Raw genomic sequence first — 23,421 nt, 5'->3', positions numbered from 1 at the left:
CCCTAGAAGCTTTTTGATTCGGTTAAAGCCAAACTGGAGAAAATGGGATCCGTTCAGGTGGGAGTTAAGAGGTTAAAACATATTTATACGCGCTCTTGCTATTCCACCCTTGTCCTGTTGGCGGCGCTCTCCCCTAAACCATATCTCCCTGCGTCCGGACGTCTCCCCCTTACGCAGTGACGCTGCTGCCGGAGGAAAAAAAGAGGAGGAGGCAAGATGGCGGCGGCCCCGGGACCTCAGAGCCTCAGGGCCCCGTGTTCAGCAGCCCCTTCCCCCGCAGCACTCAGCCCCAGAGCCGCGGCCCAGGGCCCCCCGCCCCGGGCTCAGCGCTGGTTCTTCACCCGGGAGCAGCTGCTCAACACCCCGTCGCGCCGCTGCGGAGTGGAGCCAGACCGGGAGCTCTCCTACCGCCAGCAGGCCGCAAACCTCATCCAGGACATGGGCCAGAGACTCAACGTGTATCCGCCCGAGCGTGGGGAGAGCCGCGGCTAACGTTAAGCTAACGTGCTAACGCGGAGCTAACACGGCACTAAAGTTCAACTGCACGATGTGTAAATGAGGATAAAACCAAGTAGGCCTGACTTGTGTTTTACATAATGTCTCCTCACGTAAAAGCACGACTCCTAAGTTTAGAAAATCAGTTAAAAGGCCGTAATTGAAAAGTTGGCACGGAGTGGAGTGAGGCTAAAAACATGCTAACGGAGCTAACGCCTGTAAAGTGTTGGTGCAAAACAAACTTGGAATAAAATGAAATATCAATGAGGACATATTTAATTGATGGCTTCGTGGGCGATACCTGGATGTATACAGTTAAAGCACGACTCTAGATTGATGTATATCGTTATATATTTTAGAAAATGTATAAATATGTATTGCTATAACAAAGCTAAAATATGCTAACTCCGCGCTAAAACGCCACAAAAAGTAGACTGCGCGGGCTCGGAGTGACGATAAAACATCACACTGTTTGAGATGGGTTTAAGTAATGTCCTCCTAAGATCATACAGTGTTTATAAAGCTTTTATTTGCGTTTAGTTGAGTGGGGAGCGAGGCTAAAACATGCTAACGCGCCCAAAGGTTAACGGCACCTTCTTAGAATTTTTACGGCTCGATAGAAGTAAAAAACAAACGGCGAAATACGTGATTAAAATGGTAGAATGGAGGGAATGTTGGGTTGAATATGGCTGAAACTGCTGCTTTGTGCACTGTGTAATGTCCCCTGTTTTGTTCCTTAACCCTGACTTTTACTCCAGCTCCCAGTTGACCATAAACACAGCGATTGTTTACATGCACCGCTTCTACATGCACCACTCCTTCACCAAGTTCCACAGAAATGTAAGTCCCTTTTCGGTGTTTGTACCTGTCCTGCTGAGCTTTACGATACCAGTCAGAATGTTGCAAGAATCGTTTAAATGTACTGAATATTGTGAGGGACAGATGCTGCGGAGAAGGTCTTGATAAAGGCACCATGATGTGTAAAAGTCTATGAATCAATGATAAATCGGGGGATACCGTAGTGTTAATGTGTGAAGCTAAGAGGAAAGCGTTTCATATTTTTGTTTAACCTGAGGTACCTGACTTTTTGTTGTTGTACAGCAGGGGTAGGCAGCGTCAGCTCCGGGGGCCAAATCCGGCCCTCCAGCACAAAACCTCTGGCCCCCAAGATGATTCTGAGAAGTATTATTATGCAAATAAAGATCAAATACCTGTTAAAGTAAGAGAAATAGTGTCCATATTTTAAAAATGTCCTCTCAGAACGTCCCTCTTGGTCATATAATGTTAAACAGTGATTCTCTACTGGTGGGTCGGGACCCTAAAGTGGGTCACGGAATCATTTTTTGTGGGTCGCGAGTCTATAGGGAACTTTTATTCAATATTTTCCATCTGAAACTGCACAGAAACACTAACTGTGTCTGTTAAAATGAAAGTTATTGCGTTGTTTTGATCATTATTTCAGTCTTAAAGGGAAATCTACTGCTTGTTTAACAAAAAACATGTGTGGAAAATACAATATTTTATACAATATATGACAAATTACAGTTTTATTTGGGTCCTCGGACCAAAGCCCTAACACTGATGAAAACTGGCATTTGCAGAAAATAGTTCTTTGCTTTAGGCTATGTTGAGGTTCGGCCCTCGGGTGTTTTGGCAATGATGAAAATTGCCCCCCCACGACGCAAACTTGCCTAACCCTGTTGTCGTGTAAATGTTTTTTTCTGAGCTTAGACGAGTTGATGTGTACCTGTCTGGTCTTTACGTGTGTGCTCAGTCACGCACACAGACCAAAGATGTTGTTAGTTTTTAGCCTCTCCTCCTCTCCTCTATGGGGTCAAACGGGGGTGAAGTTAGAAGCGACTGAGCTCTGCCACGTTTGACCTGTTTGAATATGAGAAGTGAGAAGTTACACGATCCAAGTCTATCAATCAATCAATCAATCAATCAAAGTTTATTTGTATAGCACCTTACAACAACACAAGGAAGACCAAAGTGCTTCACAGAAAGATAAAACAATATTAAAAAATCAATCAATCAAACAAGTGCGATCTAAGTCTTAAAAGCTAGTTTGAAGAGATGTGTCTTCAATCTAGATTTAAAGAGGGACAGCTCAGTGAGAACACGCAGATTGAGGGGCAGGCTGTTCCACAGTTTTGGCGCTACAACCCTGAAAGAACGATCGCCCCACTGTTTGTACCGGGACCTGGGCACGTCCAGAACCATTTGATCAGAGACCGGAGACTCTGCTGGGGCGATGTACGGTCACCAACTCAGTTAGATATAACGGAGCGAGACCATGAAGGGCTTTAAAAACAAACATTAAAATTTTGAAATCAATCCGAAAACGGACCGGGAGCCAGTGCAGGGAGGAGAGGACGGGAGTGATGTGGCTGTGTCTGGATGAACCGGTGAGAAGACGGGCTGCTGCATTCTGTACTAACTGTAACCGGTGGAGTGACGACTGTGGAAGGCCTGAGTAGAGAGTGTTGCAATAGTCCAACCGAGACCTGATACATGCGTGCGTTGCCTTCTCCAGGTCGTGGCGCGAGAGAAAGGGTTTAACTTTGCTCAAAAGGCGCAGCTGGAAAAAACTGGCTTTGACAACAGCATTTATTTGTTGTTTAAAATTCAGCTCGCGGTCGAAGACGACTCCCAGGTTCCGAACTGCATCGCGAACTGGACCCATGACCCTGGAATGAAATTGAAGGACATCCCCGGAACCAAAAAGAACAAATTCAGATTTTGCTTCGTTCAGGTGGAGAAAGTTCTGAGCAAGCCATAGTTTAATGTCCAAAAGGCAGCTATGGAGTGATTCGAGAGCAGAGGCAGTGTTGGGGAGTACCGGTAAATAGATCTGGACATCATCAGCATAAAGGTGGAAGGACAAATTATGTTTAGAAATGATGGACCCGAGCGGAAGCATGTACAGTGAGAATAGGACCGGGCCAAGGATGGAACCCTGTGGCACCCCAGATGACAGCGGGGCAGAAGAGGAGGAATAATCGTCGACCATCACAGCAAAGCTCCGGTCAGTCAGGTAGGACCTGAACCACTGCAGGGCCGTGCCCTGAACACCAACATGCTCCGCGAGCCGGGAGAGGAGAACTGCGTGGTCCACGGTGTCAAACGCCGCAGTCAGGTCCAGCATCATTAAAAGCACTGGCTGCTTGGAATCCAAACACAGCAAAATGTCATTGTGGACTTTAAGCAGGGCTGACTCTGTACTGTGACGGGATCTGAAGCCCGATTGAAATTTCTCCAGGATTGAATTATTTTCTAAAAAGGTCTGCATTTGAATAAAAACAAGTTTCTCTAAAACCTTTGACAGAAATGGTAGGTGAGAGACAGGTCGAAAATTCGACAGAGCAGCAGGATCAAGATTAGGTTTTTTTAATAGTGGCCTAACCACAGCATGCTTAAAAGCTGCAGGAACAGATCCAGTGCTGAGGCTGCTATTAAACAGAGCGAGAAGGTATGGGCCAACTGTGTCAAAAACCTCTCTGAGAACTTTGGATGGAATAATATCTAGAGGACAGTTTGTGGGTCTCGTCCCCTGAACCACCTCAGAGAGGAGAGACAGTGTCACAGGCTTGAACTCTTTGAGAACAGCAGGGGGCAGTGGAGGAGTATAAAAAGCAACAGAGTGAGCATTACAGCCAATGCCCATCCTCACTGATGCCACTTTGTCCACAAAATGCTTCTGGAACCTTTCACATGTCGATTCAGAAACATTCTTCAGCACGCTGCCAGAAGGACTAATCACAGACTGTATGGTGTTAAAGAGCACCCTAGGGTTGCTAGAGCTGGAGGAGACAATGTTCGACAGATATTGGCATTTCGCCTCCCTGACTGCCTTTTGGTAGCTAGCAAGGCTCTCCCTCAGGATCTCCATAGACACCTGAAGCCTGTCCTTCCTGTACCTGCGCTCAGCCTGTCTGCATTGCTGCCTCAGGGCTCGGGTGGTTTCATTGAGCCACGGGTCTGGCTTGATTTTAGTAGATTTGCACCTAAATGGTGCAATACTGTCCAAGATGGCAGTGCAGGTGGAGTGGAAGGAGGAAACAGCATCATCTGGGCAGACAGGGGAAGCCACAACTGTCTCTGTGTACAGAGCAGTGGTCTTAAAGGCAGTGGCGAACTGAGCAGGGGTGGAGGAGGAAATGATGCGACGGCGGGTGGGTGCAGTGAGGGGGTTGGATGCAGAAGGGGGTGCCGAGAAATTAAAAAGAATTGGGAAATGATCTGAGATACATGTCCGAGATATTTCCTGTAGTACTACAGGGAGTCCATGTGAAATGATAAGGTCCAGTGTGTGGCCAAGATTATGTGTGGGTTCATGTAGGCCTACTGATTGTGGCATGTCAAAGGTGTTTAACAAGCAGAGGAACTCAGATGCTAAAGAGTTTGATGGACAGCACACATGAATGTTAAAATCCCCACAAATTATGATATTGTCATAAAATGGGACAAACTCGGCCAAAAATTCTGAGAACTCAGATATAAAATCTTTGTTATGCTTTGGAGGGCGATAGACAATGGCACACAAAACAGGGGTGACTGACTCAAATAAAAAGAGCTGCAGTTCAAAACTACTGTAGGCTTTGGTGGGCAGTAAGCGACACGTGTATGTATGTTTATACACAGTAGCCAGGCCACCACCACGGCCGGAGACCCGCGGTGTACTAGTCAAACAAAATGAAAAATGTGGATTTTCTAAGCGGATAAAAAAGGGGAACTATATTGTGAGGCGTAATAACACCTTTGGAGTGCTTCAACTTTACTGTGCGGACGTCTATTTAAACAGGGAAAACGTGGAAGAGCTTGGTCGCTTCTGACTTCACCCCTGTTTGGCCCCGTAGAGGAGAGGAGGAGAGGCTACAATGCATCTCGAAAAGTAGTGAGCATCGATGGGCATTAAACGGGTCAATATAGACCACAATGCATTGCGAGAGTGGGAGAAGAGCCTGACAGAGACAGGTCTGTGAACTAAACACGACTGAAGTAAATCAGCCGTTTCAGTCGAGTGTTTGTGTTTCTCAGGAATAAACGACCTAAATATAAACGGTTACAGTGAAAAGATGCTAACGTTAGCTGCTAACCTTTAGCTGGAGCTGTTAAATGACCGATAGCTTCATGCTAACGTTAGCTGCTAACCTTCCTCTCGAATAATCCAAGTTATTCATGTAAAATCCATGTGAAGTAAAAGCGTCTCTGACTCGTATTTATCATAAATATTCCACTGTCTCTGAGTTTGTTTTTTATCACAGAAATACTTTATTCCCGGAGTTTATTGAACTTTTATCAGATGTAGTCGCTCAATCTGCTGGTGTTCGGACACCGGGCTCTGACCGACTGTCGGCGTCTCTGAGCTCACGCTGGGGTGACTTTTTTTTGTGATAGTTTTAATTTTAATTTAAATGTCAAATAAAACACCTGTAAAAGCCAAGACAGTCGTTCTGTTTCATAAAATAAACGTTTGTAACAATAAATAAATTCTGATAAAAAGAAACGCTGCAGCGCGCGTGACGTCACGCAGCTCAGAGAAAGTAGTGGCTTGTGTCCGAATCACCAACAGAATCAGTGACTATATAGTGACTATATAGTGACTATATAGTCACTATATAGTCACTATATAGTGCGGGCCTATGTAGTGAATGAGGGTTTAGGGACTAGGGTGGACATTCGGACACCGCCTGTATCTTTGGTCTTTGTGCGTGACTGAGCACACGCATAAAGACCAGGCAGGTACACATCAACTCGTCTAAGCTCAGGTAAGAACCGCTCTCAGTGTGGACAAACAGTGGCCTGTTCTGTTAATGCTGGAGCTCATCGGTCCAGGGGGCAGACCCGGTCAGATCTGAGCGCTCACACATGGCCTGTAGGGAAAGTGTGATGAACCTCAGCCTGAAGACGGGGCTGTTTGTTCATGTCAGGGTTTAGTTTGGTTGAATCAGGCGGTGGTTTTGCTCAGGTGTTTGAAATGTCCTTTTCCCTCAGACGATGTCGCCCACGACGCTGTTCCTGGCGGCGAAGGTGGAGGAGCAGCCTCGTAAACTGGAGCATGTGATCAAAGTGGCCCACGCGTGTCTGAACCCCACAGAGCCCCCGCTGGACACCAAGAGCAACGTGAGCATTTACCCCTGAACCGGGACGCCTGCTGTGACGCTCAGTAACGTGTGTCTGCTCCTCAGGCGTATCTGCAACAGGCCCAGGAGCTGGTGCTGCTGGAGTCCATCATCCTGCAGGCTCTGGGTGAGAGTCTGACGCCAACTGATACTTTAATCACCCATACCAGTGCTTTAATAATACTTTAATCACAGATACCAGTACTTTAATCACAGATACCAGTACTTTAATCACAGATACCAGTACTTTAATCACAGATACCAGTGCTTTAATCACAGATACCAGTACTTTAATACTTTAATCACCCATACCAGTACTTTAATGATACTTTAATCACAGATACCAGTACTTTAATGATACTTTAATCACAGATACCAGTACTTTAATGATACTTTAATCACAGATACCAGTACTTTAATGATACTTTAATCACAGATACCAGTACTTTAATGATACTTTAATCACAGATACCAGTACTTTAATCACCCATACCAGTACTTTAATCACCCATACCAGTACTTTAATCACAGATACCAGTGCTTTAATCACAGATACCAGTGCTTTAATGATACTTTAATCACCCATACCAGTACTTTAATGATACTTTAATCACAGATACCAGTACTTTAATGATACTTTAATCACAGATACCAGTACTTTAATGATACTTTAATCACAGATACCAGTACTTTAATGATACTTTAATCACAGATACCAGTACTTTAATGATACTTTAATCACAGATACCACTACTTTAATGATACTTTAATCACAGATACCAGTACTTTAATGATACTTTAATCACCCATACCAGTACTTTAATGATACTTTAATCACCCATACCAGTACTTTAATGATACTTTAATCACCCATACCAGTACTTTAATGATACTTTAATCACCCATACCAGTACTTTAATAATACTTTAATCACCCATACCAGTACTTTAATGATACTTTAATCACCCATACCAGTACTTAAATAATACTTTAATCACCCATACCACTACTTTAATGATACTTTAATCACCCATACCAGTACTTAAATAATACTTTAATCACCCATACCACTACTTTAATGATACTTTAATCACCGACACAAGTACTTTAATGATACTTTAATCACCCATACCACTACTTTAATGATACTTTAATCACCCATACCAGTACTTTTATCACAGATACCAGTACTTTAATCACAGATACCAGTACTTTAATCACCCATACCAGTACTTTAATGATACTTTAATCACCCATACCAGTACTTTAATGATACTTTAATCACCCATACCAGTACTTTAATGATACTTTAATCACCCATACCAGTACTTTAATAATACTTTAATCACCCATACCAGTACTTTAATCACAGATACCAGTACTTTAATACTTTAATCACCCATACCAGTACTTTAATAATACTTTAATCACCCATACCAGTACTTTTATCACAGATACCAGTACTTTAATACTTTAATCACCCATACCAGTACTTTAATGATACTTTAATCACCCATACCACTACTTTAATGATACTTTAATCACCCATACCAGTACTTTAATGATACTTCTCCCAATACTCGAATATGTGTCGTCTAGAACCAGAAAGCAGAACAATACTGTGTGGAAGATCTTCACTGTTACAATATAAGGTTCATCTGTCAAGAAATGTGGGGCAAATGGAGAATAATTTGGGAAAAAATTAGAGAAATTGTGGCAAAAATAAGGAAATTGTGGGGGGGAAAAAGGGGTGTAAATTAGGTTAATAAATTAGAAAAAATTGGGAAAATATTACTAATAAAAATGAGCAAAAATGGGGGAAAGGAATTGGGAAAAAATAAGAAATAATTGGGAAAATGGGGAATAACTTGGGGGAAATTTTGAGAAATTGTGGCAAGAATTGGGAATAAATTAGTATTAAAAATGAGCAAAAATTAGGGGAAAATTTTGGGCAAACAACTGAAAAATGGGGCAAAAATAAGAAAAAGAAAATATTTATTTGAGCCGAAATGACTTGGAATAAATGGGGAAAAAATGAGAGAAACTGTGGCAAAAATAGGGAACAAATAGGGAAAATTGGGAATAAATTTGCTTTAAAAATTAGGATAAATGGGAGGAATTGGGAGAAATATTGTTCTTGGAGATTATTTTTGGGTTCCTGCGTTTGATACTTTTCGTTGTACCTAAACTAAACACTGGTGTGGTTTAACGGTGCCCGACTGGAGAGACTTGAGGATAAAGGATGACTCAGACCTGCTCCTGTCTGACGCTGTGGTCTGTGGTCTGTGGTCTGTGTGCAGGTTTCGAGGTCACTATAGACCACCCTCACACTGATGTGGTCAAGTGCACGCAGCTAGTCAGAGGTACGACCTTCTCTCTTCATCTCAGTAAAACAGGTTTGTTCTGTGATGATTCTTCATTCAGGAGTTCTGCTTTAAAGAAACATTGTTGTGTTTGTAAATGTCATTACAAACATTGGCTTTGCAGGTTTTAATCCTTCTGCCTCTGTGATGAAAGTTTTAACCTCTTCTTAAACCTCTGCCTCTGTGATGATGTTTTTAAACCTCTGTAGGTCGCTCTGTAAACCTCTGCCTCTCTGTGATGAAAGTTTTAACCTCTTCTTAAACCTCTGCCTCTCTGTGATGATGATTTTAACCTCTGTAGGTCGCTCTGTAAACCTCTGCCTCTCTGTGATGAATGATTTTAAACCTCTGTAGGTCGCTCTGTAAACCTCTGCCTCTCTGTGTTGAATGCTTTTAAACCTCTGTAGGTCGCTCTGTAAACCTCTGCCTCTCTGTGATGAATGATTTTAAACCTCTGTAGGTCGCTCTGTAAACCTCTGCCTCTCTGTGATGAATGATTTTAAACCTCTGTAGGTCGCTCTGTAAACCTCTGCCTCTCTGTGATGATGATTTTAACCTCTGTAGGTCGCTCTGTAAACCTCTGCCTCTCTGTGATGAATGATTTTAACCTCTGTAGGTCGCTCTGTAAACCTCTGCCTCTCTGTGATGAATGATTTTAAACCTCTGTAGGTCGCTCTGTAAACCTCTGCCTCTCTGTGATGATGATTTTAACCTCTGTAGGTCGCTCTGTAAACCTCTGCCTCTCTGTGATGATGATTTTAACCTCTGTAGGTCGCTCTGTAAACCTCTGCCTCTCTGTGATGATGATTTTAACCTCTGTAGGTCGCTCTGTAAACCTCTGCCTCTCTGTGATGATGATTTTAACCTCTGTAGGTCGCTCTGTAAACCTCTGCCTCTCTGTGATGAATGATTTTAAACCTCTGTAGGTCGCTCTGTAAACCTCTGCCTCTCTGTGATGAATGATTTTAAACCTCTGTAGGTCGCTCTGTAAACCTCTGCCTCTCTGTGATGAATGATTTTAAACCTCTGTAGGTCGCTCTGTAAACCTCTGCCTCTCTGTGATGATGATTTTAAACCTCTGTAGGTCGCTCTGTAAACCTCTGCCTCTCTGTGATAATGTTTTTAACCCTCTGTAGGTCGCTCTGTAAACCTCTGCCTCTCTGTGATGAATGATTTTAAACCTCTGTAGGTCGCTCTGTAAACCTCTGCCTCTCTGTGATGATGATTTTAAACCTCTGTAGGTCGCTCTGTAAGCCTCTGCCTCTCTGTGATAATGTTTTTAACCCTCTGTAGGTCGCTCTGTAAACCTCTGCCTCTCTGTGATGAATGATTTTAATGTTTGAAACCTCTTCTTAAACCTCTGCCTCTCTGTGATGATGATTTTAACCTCTGCCTCTCTGTGATGATGATTTTAATGTTTGAAACCTCTTCTTAAACCTCTGCCTCTCTGTGATGATGATTTTAACCTTCTGTAGGTCGCTCTGTAAACCTCTGCCTCTCTGTGATGATGTTTTTAACCTTCTGTAGGTCGCTCTGTAAGCCTCTGCCTCTCTGTGATGAAAGTTTTAACCTCTTCTTAAGCCTCTGCCTCTCTGTGTTGCAGCGAGTAAGGATCTGGCGCAGACGTCGTATTTCATGGCTACCAACAGGTGGTTACTTTACTGCACTTTGAGCGCACAGTAGCTTCCAGTGATGCAGGGCGCCCTCTGCTGTCCAACGGGCCGTGGTGCTGCGGCGTGGAGCGCTGCGGAGCGAGAGGCGGGGCAAGAGAGCGAGAGGCGGGAGAATGAGAGGCTGAGCGAGAGGCGGGGCAAGAGGCGGAGCGAGAGAGCGAGTCGAGAGGCGGAGCGAGAGGCGGAGCTAGAGAGCCTGAGGCGGGGCGAAAGAGCGAGTCGAGAGGCGGAGCGAGAGGCAGGACAAGAGAGCGAGAGGCGGAGCTTTTCGATAATATTAAAGGGACACGCGTCACACTGCGCCTCGTCACAGATAAAGCAATAATAACTTAATCTCTAAACGTTTTTGCAGATTTTTCCACTAAAAAATTAAAGGGGACCTACCCTGGCTAACACCAGACTAAAATCACAAGTGATATTTAGTCTGGGGACACTAATTCATTGTCTCGTAGGAGAGGTGTGGTTTACGGGGCGCTACAAAAGTCTCTCATGCGTCTGCACGAGGCCACAGCCAATCGTATCATCGTATCCGATGACGTATGACGTACCCGCTGTAAACTTTCAAGCTAAACTATTTAGAACACGGCCTAAAGCTCGATCGAAAAATAGCGTTGTGTCTGCTGCTGTCATGTTTGATCCATTAATTATTTTTTTATTTTTTTAATCCGTAAATAAACTACAAGCTTCCGTATACCGTCCCTCCTCGTTCTGTGATTGGTTCCCAAATCCACGCAAAATTTGGGCCATGGTCGAAATGATTCGAGCGCACACAGCAGCCTGGTGTTAGCCAGGTTAAACGGGACCTAAAATTCCTCTGAAAAAGTCTATATGTCACAAAATTAAGCCATAAATTTAAACCTGGCTCGATCCATTATTCAGATTTCATCTTAACACCTTATTATTTAGAAACTAGTGGCAGGACTCAATTAAAATGTTTTCATCGAGTTCATTACTGGGCTGTAATTAATGGCCTTTTATTTGAAAACAAAAAACTATTTTTTGCACCTAAATTATTCAATAATTAACAACAAATGTATTTGTTACTTGAATAACTATAGATTAACAATAATAGAGACAAAGTACATTCACAGCTCTTTAGCGTTCCAGTGTTTTAGGACCTCAGATCTCAGATCAGATGTGTGTCAGATATACGGGCGCACCAGATGTAATTAGATTTAAAAGGTTTCCTGTTCACATGCAGTTTCTTGCCTTCCAAATATGATTTAAAGTCTCACATCCAGTTCTTCACAGCCTTGTAGGAGACACTGCCCCCTGGAGGTCGTTCTCGTAGCCTTGTAGCTGCGTCTGACATCCTTTTTCTAATCTAGTTTTGCATATTTTTTTCACTTGTATCGTGAACGTGAACCTTTAGCGTCAGAGTTCCAGAGTCTCGGCTCCTCCCGCCCCCGCCGCCCCCTGCAGCGCCCCCCGCAGGCACAGCGGTGTACTGAGGCCTGTCGGCAGAGGGTTGAATGCAGGTCTGAAGTTAGTGCGTCCTCGGGTTAAAGTGCATTTTTATTCAGACTGAGGTGTAGCCCTAACACAGAGAGAGTAAGCTTTACATGGGCTCTGGTAAGTACCTCCTATTACTCTAGTTATTACTTATGAAATACTCTGAGTACTGTGTTATAAGATACTTATTAACTAGATCTTAAGTCCTGTCGAGCATGCTGATTAAAGGAGACTTCATTTCATAATAATCCTGTTTTAATCAAAAATACATCATTCAGTGTCAGGAATGTAAAGAACAAAGTCTCAAAGTCATCCTGCGACCCTCACTTTGGGAACCACGAAGATAAAACCTGCTCCGCTGCAGTTTGGGCTCAAAAGTTTCCTGTTTTTCCAATTCTCTTTCCACTGTTTGATGAAATCTTTGCATTTCTTAAAGGAACAGAACAGTGTTTTCCAGACTGAGATGTTCTTACCTGAGCTTAGAGACAGATAGACAGAAGCTACTGAGCTCTTCCACGTTTTCACTATTTACATATGGTTACATGAAGTGTTACACAATAAAGTGTAATTACACAAAGTTAAACGATGTGGATTTTTTAAGCGGATAAAAAGGGAGCTATATTGTAGTAGAGTAGTTCATCATCCGCACAGTAATATCTTCACTTTCAAAAGCTGAAAATGATCTGATCTGAATGAGCTGCGACCTCCCCAACAACAGGAACACTCACAAAAGAACGTGTCTCCTTTAATCATCAGCGTCCTCCTGTCTGTGTCTGTATATATGTGTGTGTGTGTGTACATGTGTACATGTGTCTGTACGTGTGTGTGTGTGTGCACATGTGTGTGTGTGTGCACATGTGTGTGTGTGTCTGTACGTGTGTGTGTGTCTGTACGTGTGTGTGTGTGTGTGTGTGTGTGTCTGTATGTGTGTGTGTGTACATGTGTGTGTGTGTGTGCACATGTGTGTGTGTGTCTGTCTGTGTGTGTGTGTGTGTCTGTACGTGTGTGTGTGTCTGTACATGTGTGTGTGTGCACATGTGTGTGTGTGTGTCTGTACGTGTGTGTGTGTCTGTACATGTGTGTGTGTGCACGTGTGTGTGTGTGTGTGTCTGTACGTGTGTGTGTGTGTGTGTCTGTACGTGTGTGTGTGTGTGGTGTAACCTGCTCTTTATTTCAGCTCAGCTTCAAATCTCAGGTGTTTATTGACTTTTCTGCAGATCTAGAATGTGATCGAAATCCTGAGCTGTTAAAAAGCTCTGGCCTTAAACCCATTAAAAAGCACTGGCCTTAAACCCATTAAAAAGCTCTGGCCTTAAACCCATTAAAAAGCTCTGGCCTTAAAACCCATTAAAAAGCTCTGGCCTTAAACCCATTAAAAAGCACTGGCCTTAAACCCATTAAAAAGCTCTGGCCTTAAACCCATTAAAAAGCTCTGGCCTTAAAACCCATTAAAAAGCACTGGCCTTAAACCCATTAAAAAGCACTGGCCTTAAACCCATTAAAAAGCACTGGCCTTAAACCCATTAAAAAGCTCTGGCCTTAAACCCATTAAAATGCACTGGCCTTAAACCCATTAAAAAGCTCTGGCCTTAAAACCCATTAAAAAGCTCTGGCCTTAAACCCATTAAAAAGCTCTGGCCTTAAAACCCATTAAAAAGCTCTGGCCTTAAACCCATTAAAAAGCACTGGCCTTAAACCCATTAAAAAGCACTGGCCTTAAACCCATTAAAAAGCTCTGGCCTTAAACCCATTAAAAAGCACTGGCCTTAAACCCATTAAAAAGCTCTGGCCTTAAACCCATTAAAAAGCTCTGGCCTTAAACCCATTAAAAAGCACTGGCCTTAAACCCATTAAAAAGCACTGGCCTTAAACCCATTAAAAAGCACTGGCCTTAAACCCATTAAAAAGCTCTGGCCTTAAACCCATTAAAAAGCTCTGGCCTTAAACCCATTAAAAAGCTCTGGCCTTAAAACACATTAAAAAGCTCTGGCCTTAAACCCATTAAAAAGCTCTGGCCTTAAACCCATTAAAAAGCACTGGCCTTAAAACCCATTAAAAAGCACTGGCCTTAAACCCATTAAAAAGCACTGGCCTTTCACCCATTAAAAAGCTCTGGCCTTAAACCCATTAAAAAGCTCTGGCCTTAAACCCATTAAAAAGCTCTGGCCTTAAACCCATTAAAAAGCACTGGCCTTTCACCCATTAAAAAGCACTGGCCTTAAACCCATTAAAAAGCTCTGGCCTTAAACCCATTAAAAAGCTCTGGCCTTTCACCCATTAAAAAGCTCTGGCCTTAAACCCATTAAAAAGCACTGGCCTTAAACCCATTAAAAAGCTCTGGCCTTAAAACACATTAAAAAGCTCTGGCCTTTCACCCATTAAAAAGCTCTGGCCTTAAAACACATTAAAAAGCTCTGGCCTTAAACCCATTAAAAAGCACTGGCCTTAAACCCATTAAAAAGCTCTGGCCTTAAAACATATTAAAAAGCTCTGGCCTTTCACCCATTAAAAAGCTCTGGCCTTAAAACACATTAAAAAGCTCTGGCCTTAAACCCATTAAAAAGCTCTGGCCTTAAACCCATTAAAAAGCTCTGGCCTTAAACCCATTAAAAAGCTCTGGCCTTTCACCCATTAAAAAGCACTGGCCTTAAACCCATTAAAAAGCACTGGCCTTTCACCCATTAAAAAGCTCTGGCCTTAAACACATTAAAAAGCTCTGGCCTTAAAACACATTAAAAAGCTCTGGCCTTAAACCCATTAAAAAGCACTGGCCTTAAACCCATTAAAAAGCACTGGCCTTTCACCCATTAAAAAGCTCTGGCCTTAAACCCATTAAAAAGCACTGGCCTTAAACCCATTAAAAAGCTCTGGCCTTAAACCCATTAAAAAGCTCTGGCCTTAAACCCATTAAAAAGCACTGGCCTTAAAGGGGCTATATCATGCTATTTTAGCCATTCCAAAGTTAAGTATAGGCATTTATATGATATATTGTACCTCTACCATTATGGAGCACTCATTTTTGTGATAAATATAAGTGTTTTCTGGAGGTATTTTTCAAACCCGGAAGACACAACGCTTCGATTCAGTTAACTCCGCCCCCTCTCTCCGCACATACTTTACCGTAATATAAATAAACAGCAATAAGTGAAGTCACTTCACGATGCAGTTATAAGGAGTTGACATCTGCAACACAGCTTCATAAATGGCTAACACACATGCTAATATGCTAACACACATGCTAATATGCTAACACACGTTTGGATTGACTCACCCTCTGCTCCATCGCTGTTTACATTATGGGACTCGCGTTGGTTATAAAAGTTAATCCACTTTGATTCTGGCGAAGGTTCACCAAACATCCATCAGAGACAGTCACAGAAAAACAATATTTTGGCTGATAGTCGCTGAATCCCGGAGAAAAAAACAGCTGAGTGGCCTCTTCCTGAAAAGGGTTGAATATAAACTCCTCGTCCTCGTAGCCAAACGCGCTTCTTTTTCTCCGTGACATTATCGTTAGAATAAAGAACAGCTGTGTCCAGAATAGGTAACGAGCTCCATCTTCACAGCTGCAGCGCAAACATGACTGATCTGTTCAGACGCGATGTGTTTGTTTTGGCCTCAGCTGACCTGGAAGCACCTCGGGCACATCCTTTTTTTTTTTTTTTTTTTTTTTTTTTTCATTTTTTACTCTTTGTTTCTCTCTTATGACAGAAATAATGAAAACGCTGTTTTACAAATTAAAATCAGGCCGTAAGCATAGAATTAAGACATTACATTACAGACGTCGAGCACTTCCGTTCCGCCGTTGTTACGACACAATTGAACAGGTCAGTCGTTCACCAGGAGAGGGAGGAGCAGCTGCTCAGAGAGCAGGATTCAGGAGGATTACTGAGAGCTGCGTGAATGAAGCCACAAACCACTCTGGGGGTGTTTTTAATAAGGAAATAGCATAACAACATGGCTAAAAGCTCCAAAAAGTTGATTTTGCATGATATAGGACCTTTAAACCCATTAAAAAGCTCTGGCCTTAAACCCATTAAAAAGCACTGGCCTTGAATCTAAACTTAAAGCAACATTTCGATCACATTCTGCTGCAGTTTTGACTGAATTGGGGGGGAAAGTGATTTAAAATGGGGAAAATAGTAAGGAAGAAAGTGGACAAAGGAATAAATTGGATTTTAGAAAAAGGAGTCAGTTCTGTAGAATATTTCGGTTTCTGTATCTGAAAAAGGATTGTTCTGGTGTTGAACATGAATGAGCTGACTCTGGAGTCTGTGGTTAACGCTGCTCCTCCCCCTGTCCCCGCCCCCTTTCCCCTGGCCCCACCCCCTCTCCTCTGGCCCCGCCCCCTGGCCCCGCAGTCTCCACCTCACCACCTTCTGCCTGCAGCACCGGCCCACCGTGATCGCCTGCGTCTGCATCCACCTGGCCTGTAAGTGGTCCAACTGGGAGATCCCCGTGTCCACGGACGGGAAGCACTGGTGGGAGTACGTCGACCCCACGGTGACCCTGCAGCTGCTGGACGGTGGGTTCAGGGCCACGCCCACTTTCAGACCGGCCAACCGCGGCTTTAATCACTATACTCTCCGATCTGCTGCTTTAATCACTATACTCTCCGATCTGCTGCTTTAATCACTATACTCTCCGATCTGCTGCTTTAATCACTATACTCTCCGATCTGCTGCTTTAATCACTATACTCTCCGATCTGCTGCTTTAATCACTATACTCTCCGATCTGTTGCTTTAATCACGCTGTATGATCACTCTCAGATCATGCAGCGTGTGGCACGAAAGGCTGTGACCAAGATGTAATCCAAATATGGTCATTTCCTGTGTAATCCAAATAAGGTCATTTCCGGTGTAATCCAAATATGGTCATTTTCTGTGTGATCCAAATATGGTCATTGCCTGTGAGACAGCGGCGGCTAAAGACTGGAGGATCATACACAGGGGCAGGTGCAGACACAGGGGCTAAACTTTAGGCTGTTTTCATTCACTCTTTGTTATCAATATTAATAACACATTAAACCCTGGCCTTGTCCAGGCTTATATCTTTACTTTCTGTTACTGTATCTTTAGTTTGTGTTATTGTATATTTAGTTTGTGTTATTGTATATTTAGTTTGTGTTGTTGTATATGTAGTTTGTGTTATTGTATATTAACGTGTGGCTGTTCTCACTTCCTGCTGTGTTTCAGAGCTCACTCACGAGTTCCTGCAGATTCTGGAGAAGACGCCGAGTCGACTCAAACGGATCCGGAACTGGAGGGTGAGACTGAAGGGTTATTGAAGTGTTGGCTCTTCCTGATGTCTGAGGTCAAGGTCAAGTTTATGTGGTGACGTGGCGCAGAGTAGAGCGAGTCGTCGAGTGACCGGAGGGTCAGCGGTTCAAATCCTGTTTGTTTTTATTTAAAGAGGGGGTGTTCTGCTTTTGTCAGTCCCACAGCACCAGTCTATCTCACACTACAATGATGACAAACCTTCTGTTGGTCTGTAAATGCAGTAAATTAGAATAACTGCCTTGTATAAAATGTCTCTCTCAAAATGGCTGTAGTGAATGTCTTGAAATCGGCCTCTGTCTCTTTAAGAACCTCTGAGCCTTTAGACACGCCCCCTCCACACGCTGTCTGTGGCATCAGGGGGGAGGGGGTTCTGCTGAGGAGCAGTGGTCGGTTACTCGGCTGGTGACCAAAGCTCGGAGGCATCTCCAGGAGGTGGGGGCGTTCCTAGGAGGACTCAGGCAAACCTATCCCTAAAATGGCCGCCATCAGAGTTTTTACAGATTACTCAGAAATACATGAATGTGCCAAGACAACACTTCAGCCATGTTTTTAATGAGGGAGTGACAGAATAACATGATGGAAAGCTGGAAAAAGTCCATTTTGCATAATACCCCCCCTTTAATTAATTAATTTGAACAGGGGCGATGCACATTATTCAACATCTATGTTCAGTTTTAGCTCCAAAGCTGTTTTTGACCTTAGTCCCTGAGACAATCACAATCAGTCACTCTGTTGTGTCCTCGGGCAAGACACTTCGCTCCCTCTGACCCAGTGTGTGACCCGTGTGTGACTGAGAGAGGGAGGTTCTTTAATGCTTTGAGCCAAACAAAGGTAAATGTAAATATGACCATTTATTTACCGTTAGTCTGAAACACATTTAGAATGAAAGTAATTACATTAAACATGTGACAGATTTTAAAACATGTGACTTATTTACATGGGTTACATCTGTTACATTTGACTGAGTGACTGGTTCCTTTCCTGTAAAAGCGCTTTGGGCCTGATAAAGCACTTTATAATCTGTTCAGTCACACAATAAAAACAATAACTTGAGTCCAAACAAACAGCACAAAACACAAACTGTTTTACAGAGTTAGAATCATATATGTCACCATTTTCCAAATAGATGAGGCTTGTTTTAATGCCAGAAAAGACTTATTAAAGAGGGGTTATTCTGTAAAATGGACTTTTTCAATTTTTCCATCCTGTTATTCTGTCACTCCCTCATTAAAAACATGGCTGAAGTGTTGCCTTGGCACATTCACGTATTTCTGAGTAATCTGTAAAAACTCTGATGGCGGCCATTTTAGGGATAGGTTTGCCTGAGTCCTCCTAGGAACGCCCCCACCTCCTGGAGACGCCTCCGAGCCGAGTAACCAACCACTGCTCCTCAGCAGAACCCCCTCCCCACTGATGCCACAGACAGCGTGTGGAGGGGGCGTGTCCGAAAGGCTCAGAGGTTCTTAAAGAGACAGAGGCCTATTTCAAGACATTCACTACAGCCATTTTGAGAGAGACATTTTATACAAGGCAGTTATTCTAATTTACTGCATTTACAGACCAACAGAAGGTTTGTCATCATTGTAGTGTGATATAGACTGGTGCTATGGGACGGAAAAAAGCAGAATACCCCCTCTTTTAAAGAAACTCCGGAGTAAAGGTGATTGTAGCGGCCAAACGTGTCCACACAAAATGCTGTTCCAGAAAGGTTTTCTTACCTGACAGCATCTACAAACTAGGGCTGAACGATTCATCGCATTTGTCATTTTATCGCGATATTACACAACGCAATTCCGAAATCGCACAGACACGCGATTTCCTCCGTTAGCATCACGTTAGCTGCAGCGCTAAGGACTATTGCTGTTTCCTCCGTTAGCATCACGTTAGCTGCAGCGCTAAGGACTATTGCTGTTTCCTCCGTTAGCATCGCGTTAGCTGCAGCGCTCAGGACTATTGCTGTTTCCTCCGTTAGCATCGCGTTAGCTGCAGCGCTAAGGACTATTGCTGTTTCCTCCGTTAGCATCGCGTTAGCTGCAGCGCTAAGGACTATTGCTGTTTCCTCCGTTAGCATCGCGTTAGCTGCAGCGCTAAGGACTATTGCTGTTTCCTCCGTTAGCATCACGTTAGCTGCAGCGCTAAGGACTATTGCTGTTTCCTCCGTTAGCATCGCGTTAGCTGCAGCGCTAAGGACTATTGCTGTTTCCTCCGTTAGCATCGCGTTAGCTGCAGCGCTAAGGACTATTGCTGTTTCCTCCGTTAGCATCGCGTTAGCTGCAGCGCTAAGGACTATTGCTGTTTCCTCCGTTAGCATAGTGCTAGCTACAACGCTAAGAACTATTGCTGTTTCCTCCGTTAGCATCGCGTTAGCTGCAGCGCTCAGGACTATTGCTGTTTCCTCCGTTAGCATCGCGTTAGCTGCAGCGCTCAGGACTATTGCTGTTTCCTCAGTTAGCATCGCGTTAGCTGCAGTGCTCAGGACTATTGCTGTTTCCTCCGTTAGCATCGCGTTAGCTGCAGCGCTAAGGACTATTGCTGTTTCCTCCGTTAGCATCGCGTTAGCTGCAGCGCTAAGGGCTATTGCTGTTTCCTCCGTTAGCATCGCGTTAGCTGCAGCGCTAAGGACTATTGCTGTTTCCTCCGTTAGCATCGCGTTAGCTGCAACGCTAAGGACTATTGCTGTTTCCTCCGTTAGCATCGCGTTAGCTGCAGCGCTAAGGACTATTGCTGTTTCCTCCGTTAGCATCGCGTTAGCTGCAGCGCTAAGGGCTATTGCTGTTTCCTCCGTTAGCATCGCGTTAGCTGCAGCGCTAAGGACTATTGCTGTTTCCTCCGTTAGCATCGCGTTAGCTGCAGCGCTGAGGACTATTGCTGTTTCCTCCGTTAGCATCGCGTTAGCTGCAACGCTAAGGACTATTGCTGTTTCCTCCGTTAGCATCGCGTTAGCTGCAGCGCTAAGGACTATTGCTGTTTCCTCCGTTAGCATCGCGTTAGCTGCAGCGCTGAGGACTATTGCTGTTTCCTCCGTTAGCATCGCGTTATCTGCAGCGCTAAGGACTATTGCTGTTTCCTCCGTTAGCATCGCGTTAGCTGCAACGCTAAGGACTATTGCTGTTTCCTCCGTTAGCATCGCGTTAGCTGCAGCGCTAAGGACTATTGCTGTTTCCTCCGTTAGCATCGCGTTAGCTACAGCGCTAAGGACTATTGCTGTTTCCTCCGTTAGCATCGCGTTATCTGCAGCGCTAAGGACTATTGCTGTTTCCTCCGTTAGCATCGCGTTAGCTGCAGCGCTGAGGACTATTGCTGTTTCCTCCGTTAGCATCGCGTTATCTGCAACGCTAAGGACTATTGCTGTTTCCTCCTTTAGCATCGTGTTCGCTGCAGCGCTAAGGACTATTGCTGTTTCCTCCGTTAGCATCGCGTTAGCTGCAACGCTAAGGACTATTGCTGTTTCCTCCGTTAGCATCGCGTTAGCTGCAGCGCTAAGGACTATTGCTGTTTCCTCCGTTAGCATCGCGTTAGCTGCAGCGCTACACGCTCTGATGCCCTGATCCGGAGTCACACGTCTCGGCTCCACAGATGAAGCTGAGCCTGAGCTGATGTTCTTTCAAGGCTTATGTTTGGGAATGTTTTGGATAAAGATAAGAACTTATCTCACAACCACTAAAAACACAAGAGCAAAAAGCAAGTAATTATTTAGGCTATTTACAAAAAAATAATTCAATATAAGCTTATTGGAAATGATGTGGCTAAATGACTGTGGACTATTTGGAATTATATTCCATGTAATTATAAAGGACTTAAGAGTGAGTAATACTTTATTAAATCAGCAGTAAATATTTAATTGTATTGCAACAAAAAGTTACTAGCGGAAAATCGCAATAAAATCAAAATCGCAATATTGATTTTTTGCAAAATCGTTCAGCCCTAATACAAACCACAGGGTCAAAGGACAGTTTACCTTTACCTGCCACACCTGTGTGCCTGTGACTCTGCCCTGTTATAGTGCAGGTAATACAGAACCGGATCCCCACAGCGCCCCACAGTGGCAGGAGGCCAAACACTGATAAAGGCATAAATGGCTCCAACTGATATTCCAGATGTTTAGAAAGAGTCACTTTGTCACTTTTTATTTTGCTGTTGCTTTCCCGGCTTGTTGTTGTTTGTTCCTGGCGTGTTTTGGCTGGGGTCAGGGGTCAGGGGTCAGGGGTCAGAGGCTAAATGTTTGAACTGTTTGTGCCGCAGGCGACACAAGCCGCTAAAAAGCCTCGTACGGAGAGTTCTCTATCGTCTGACGCGCTGCCCGGGCCCTCCCTGCAGGACATGCCCCCCTCGCTGCTCCTGGACCCGCCCACCTCGCTGCTCCTGGACCCGCCCCCCTCGCTGCTGCTGCCTCCTCCCCCCTCGGACTGGCCCGTGAGCCGCCTCGCCCCCGCTCACGGCCCCGCTCACGCCCCCTCGGTGCCCGACGCCAGCCTTAGACCCGAGCCCTCGCCGCGGGACGGGGAGGAGGGCGGGGTCAGGGCGGAGAGGGCGGAGCGCAGGGACGTGAAGAAGGAGCGGAGGCATCACCACGCCGACCGGAGCGAGCGGCGCCCCAGGGGTAAAGACGAGCGCGTCCGACAGGAAACGCAGGGCTCGTCCGACCACAGGGGGGCGCCGCAGAGCCCCACTGGGGGAGACCGGAAGAGGACTCACAACCACCGGCAGAACGCCATCAGGGGCGGAGCCAAAGTCTACAAGAGCCCGGCAGGTGGGACACATTTACACCGAGCTGTAAAACGATCGGCCCGATATATCGGCCGATATCATTTACATGTGTTTAAGAGAGCTGATCAGCTGTTTGCTTCTGATACCGATACTGGGGGTTTGAGTGTTTGCCGATATTAACCGATACCAGTGAGATTAAAAAAGTCAAAACTGGTATCGGTTCAGTATCGGATATTTGTACCCGATATCGAATTTTGTCCAGTATCGGCTCTGATATCCGATACCTGTATTGGATCGGGGCATCCCTCATTTTTAACAAACTTAACCTCTTAACTCCCGCCTGAACCGAGAGGATCTTTTTCCTCACGTCATCACATTTTTTTCCATCATTTTTTGTCGGGTTTTCAACTCATTTTTGTAACTTTTTTTGTCATTTTTTTGTCATTTTTTTGTCATTTTTTAATCACATTTTTGTCAATTTTTTGCAACATTTTGATCATTTTTTGTCTTTTTTTTGTCAATTTCTTGTGACATTTTTGCCACTTTTTCATCAATGTTTTCTCACTTTTTTGTCACATTTTTTTCAATTTTTCGTCACTTTTTTGTCACATTTTTTTCAATTTTTCGTCACTTTTTTGTCACATTTCTATCATTGTTTTTGTCCCAGTTTTGTCGCTATTTTCACAGCTTTTTTCCAGAAGCTTTTGGATTGGGGTAAAGCCAAACTGGAGAAAATGTGCTCGGTTCAGGTGGGAGTTAAGTTAACTATGATGCAATGATACAAATTCATTCATCCAAAAACGCCTGTGCACTCTGTCAGGTACGAGAGAGCGTTAGCGCCCCCTGTAATGTAAATGTAAAGTGGCACATGAGTCGGTGAACGCCGCTTTGAGCCTGTGTTTGATTATTAACTCGTCTCCTTAAACATCTGCTGCTGCTGTTGCAGGTTTGCGGCCGCACCTCTTCTCCTCCGACTCGCCGCGGGACGTGGGCGAGCACCGACACTGACCTCCACAGACTCCTCAGACTCTTCCCAAACCCACATAAACCCAGCGCCTGAAGTGCCCCGTCCAGACGCCTGCCCTTCCCCCACACACTCGCTGTTTACAGAGACGAGACTTTCCTTTAAGGCTTTGGACGCAGACGTTTCGGTTCCTCGTCTCCCGCTTCTGTTTTGGTTTTTGTTCATGTGGCTGTAAAGGGCCGTGTTTACAGCGGGGGTCCTCAGGGTGGCGCTGTGTAAAGGAAATCGTGCCTTTCCTCAGTTTCTCCAAATCACTCGACAATAAAAGCCATGTCCAAACGGGTCCTGGAGTTTTATTCAT

The 23,421-nt window shown here is 44.3% G+C and overlaps 1 protein-coding gene across 2 annotated transcripts; it reads left to right on the top strand.

Annotated features, from left to right (window-relative positions):
- Positions 1 to 202: 202 nt before the first annotated feature.
- On the top strand, positions 203 to 23,421 carry LOC306967660 (cyclin-T2-like). 2 transcript variants are annotated; one of them, XM_079562761.1, is made up of 10 exons: positions 203 to 458; positions 1,254 to 1,335; positions 6,493 to 6,621; positions 6,687 to 6,747; positions 8,921 to 8,983; positions 10,587 to 10,632; positions 16,470 to 16,633; positions 17,306 to 17,376; positions 21,632 to 22,139; positions 23,043 to 23,421. In XM_079562761.1, the coding sequence occupies exons 1-10, from the start codon at positions 217 to 219 to the stop codon at positions 23,102 to 23,104; spliced, it is 1,428 nt and encodes a 475-aa protein (XP_079418887.1). In that variant the 5' UTR covers positions 203 to 216; the 3' UTR covers positions 23,105 to 23,421. The 2 variants fall into 2 exon arrangements, with proteins under 2 accessions (XP_079418887.1, XP_079418886.1); XM_079562760.1 differs by having other exon boundaries at positions 8,921 to 9,016.

This window comes from Gobius niger (genome assembly GCF_951799975.1).
Source record: "Gobius niger genome assembly, chromosome: 9".
Taxonomy (NCBI): domain Eukaryota; kingdom Metazoa; phylum Chordata; class Actinopteri; order Gobiiformes; family Gobiidae; genus Gobius; species Gobius niger.
Note: the sequence above shows the minus strand (reverse complement) of the source record. Positions and strands in the feature narration are given on the sequence as shown.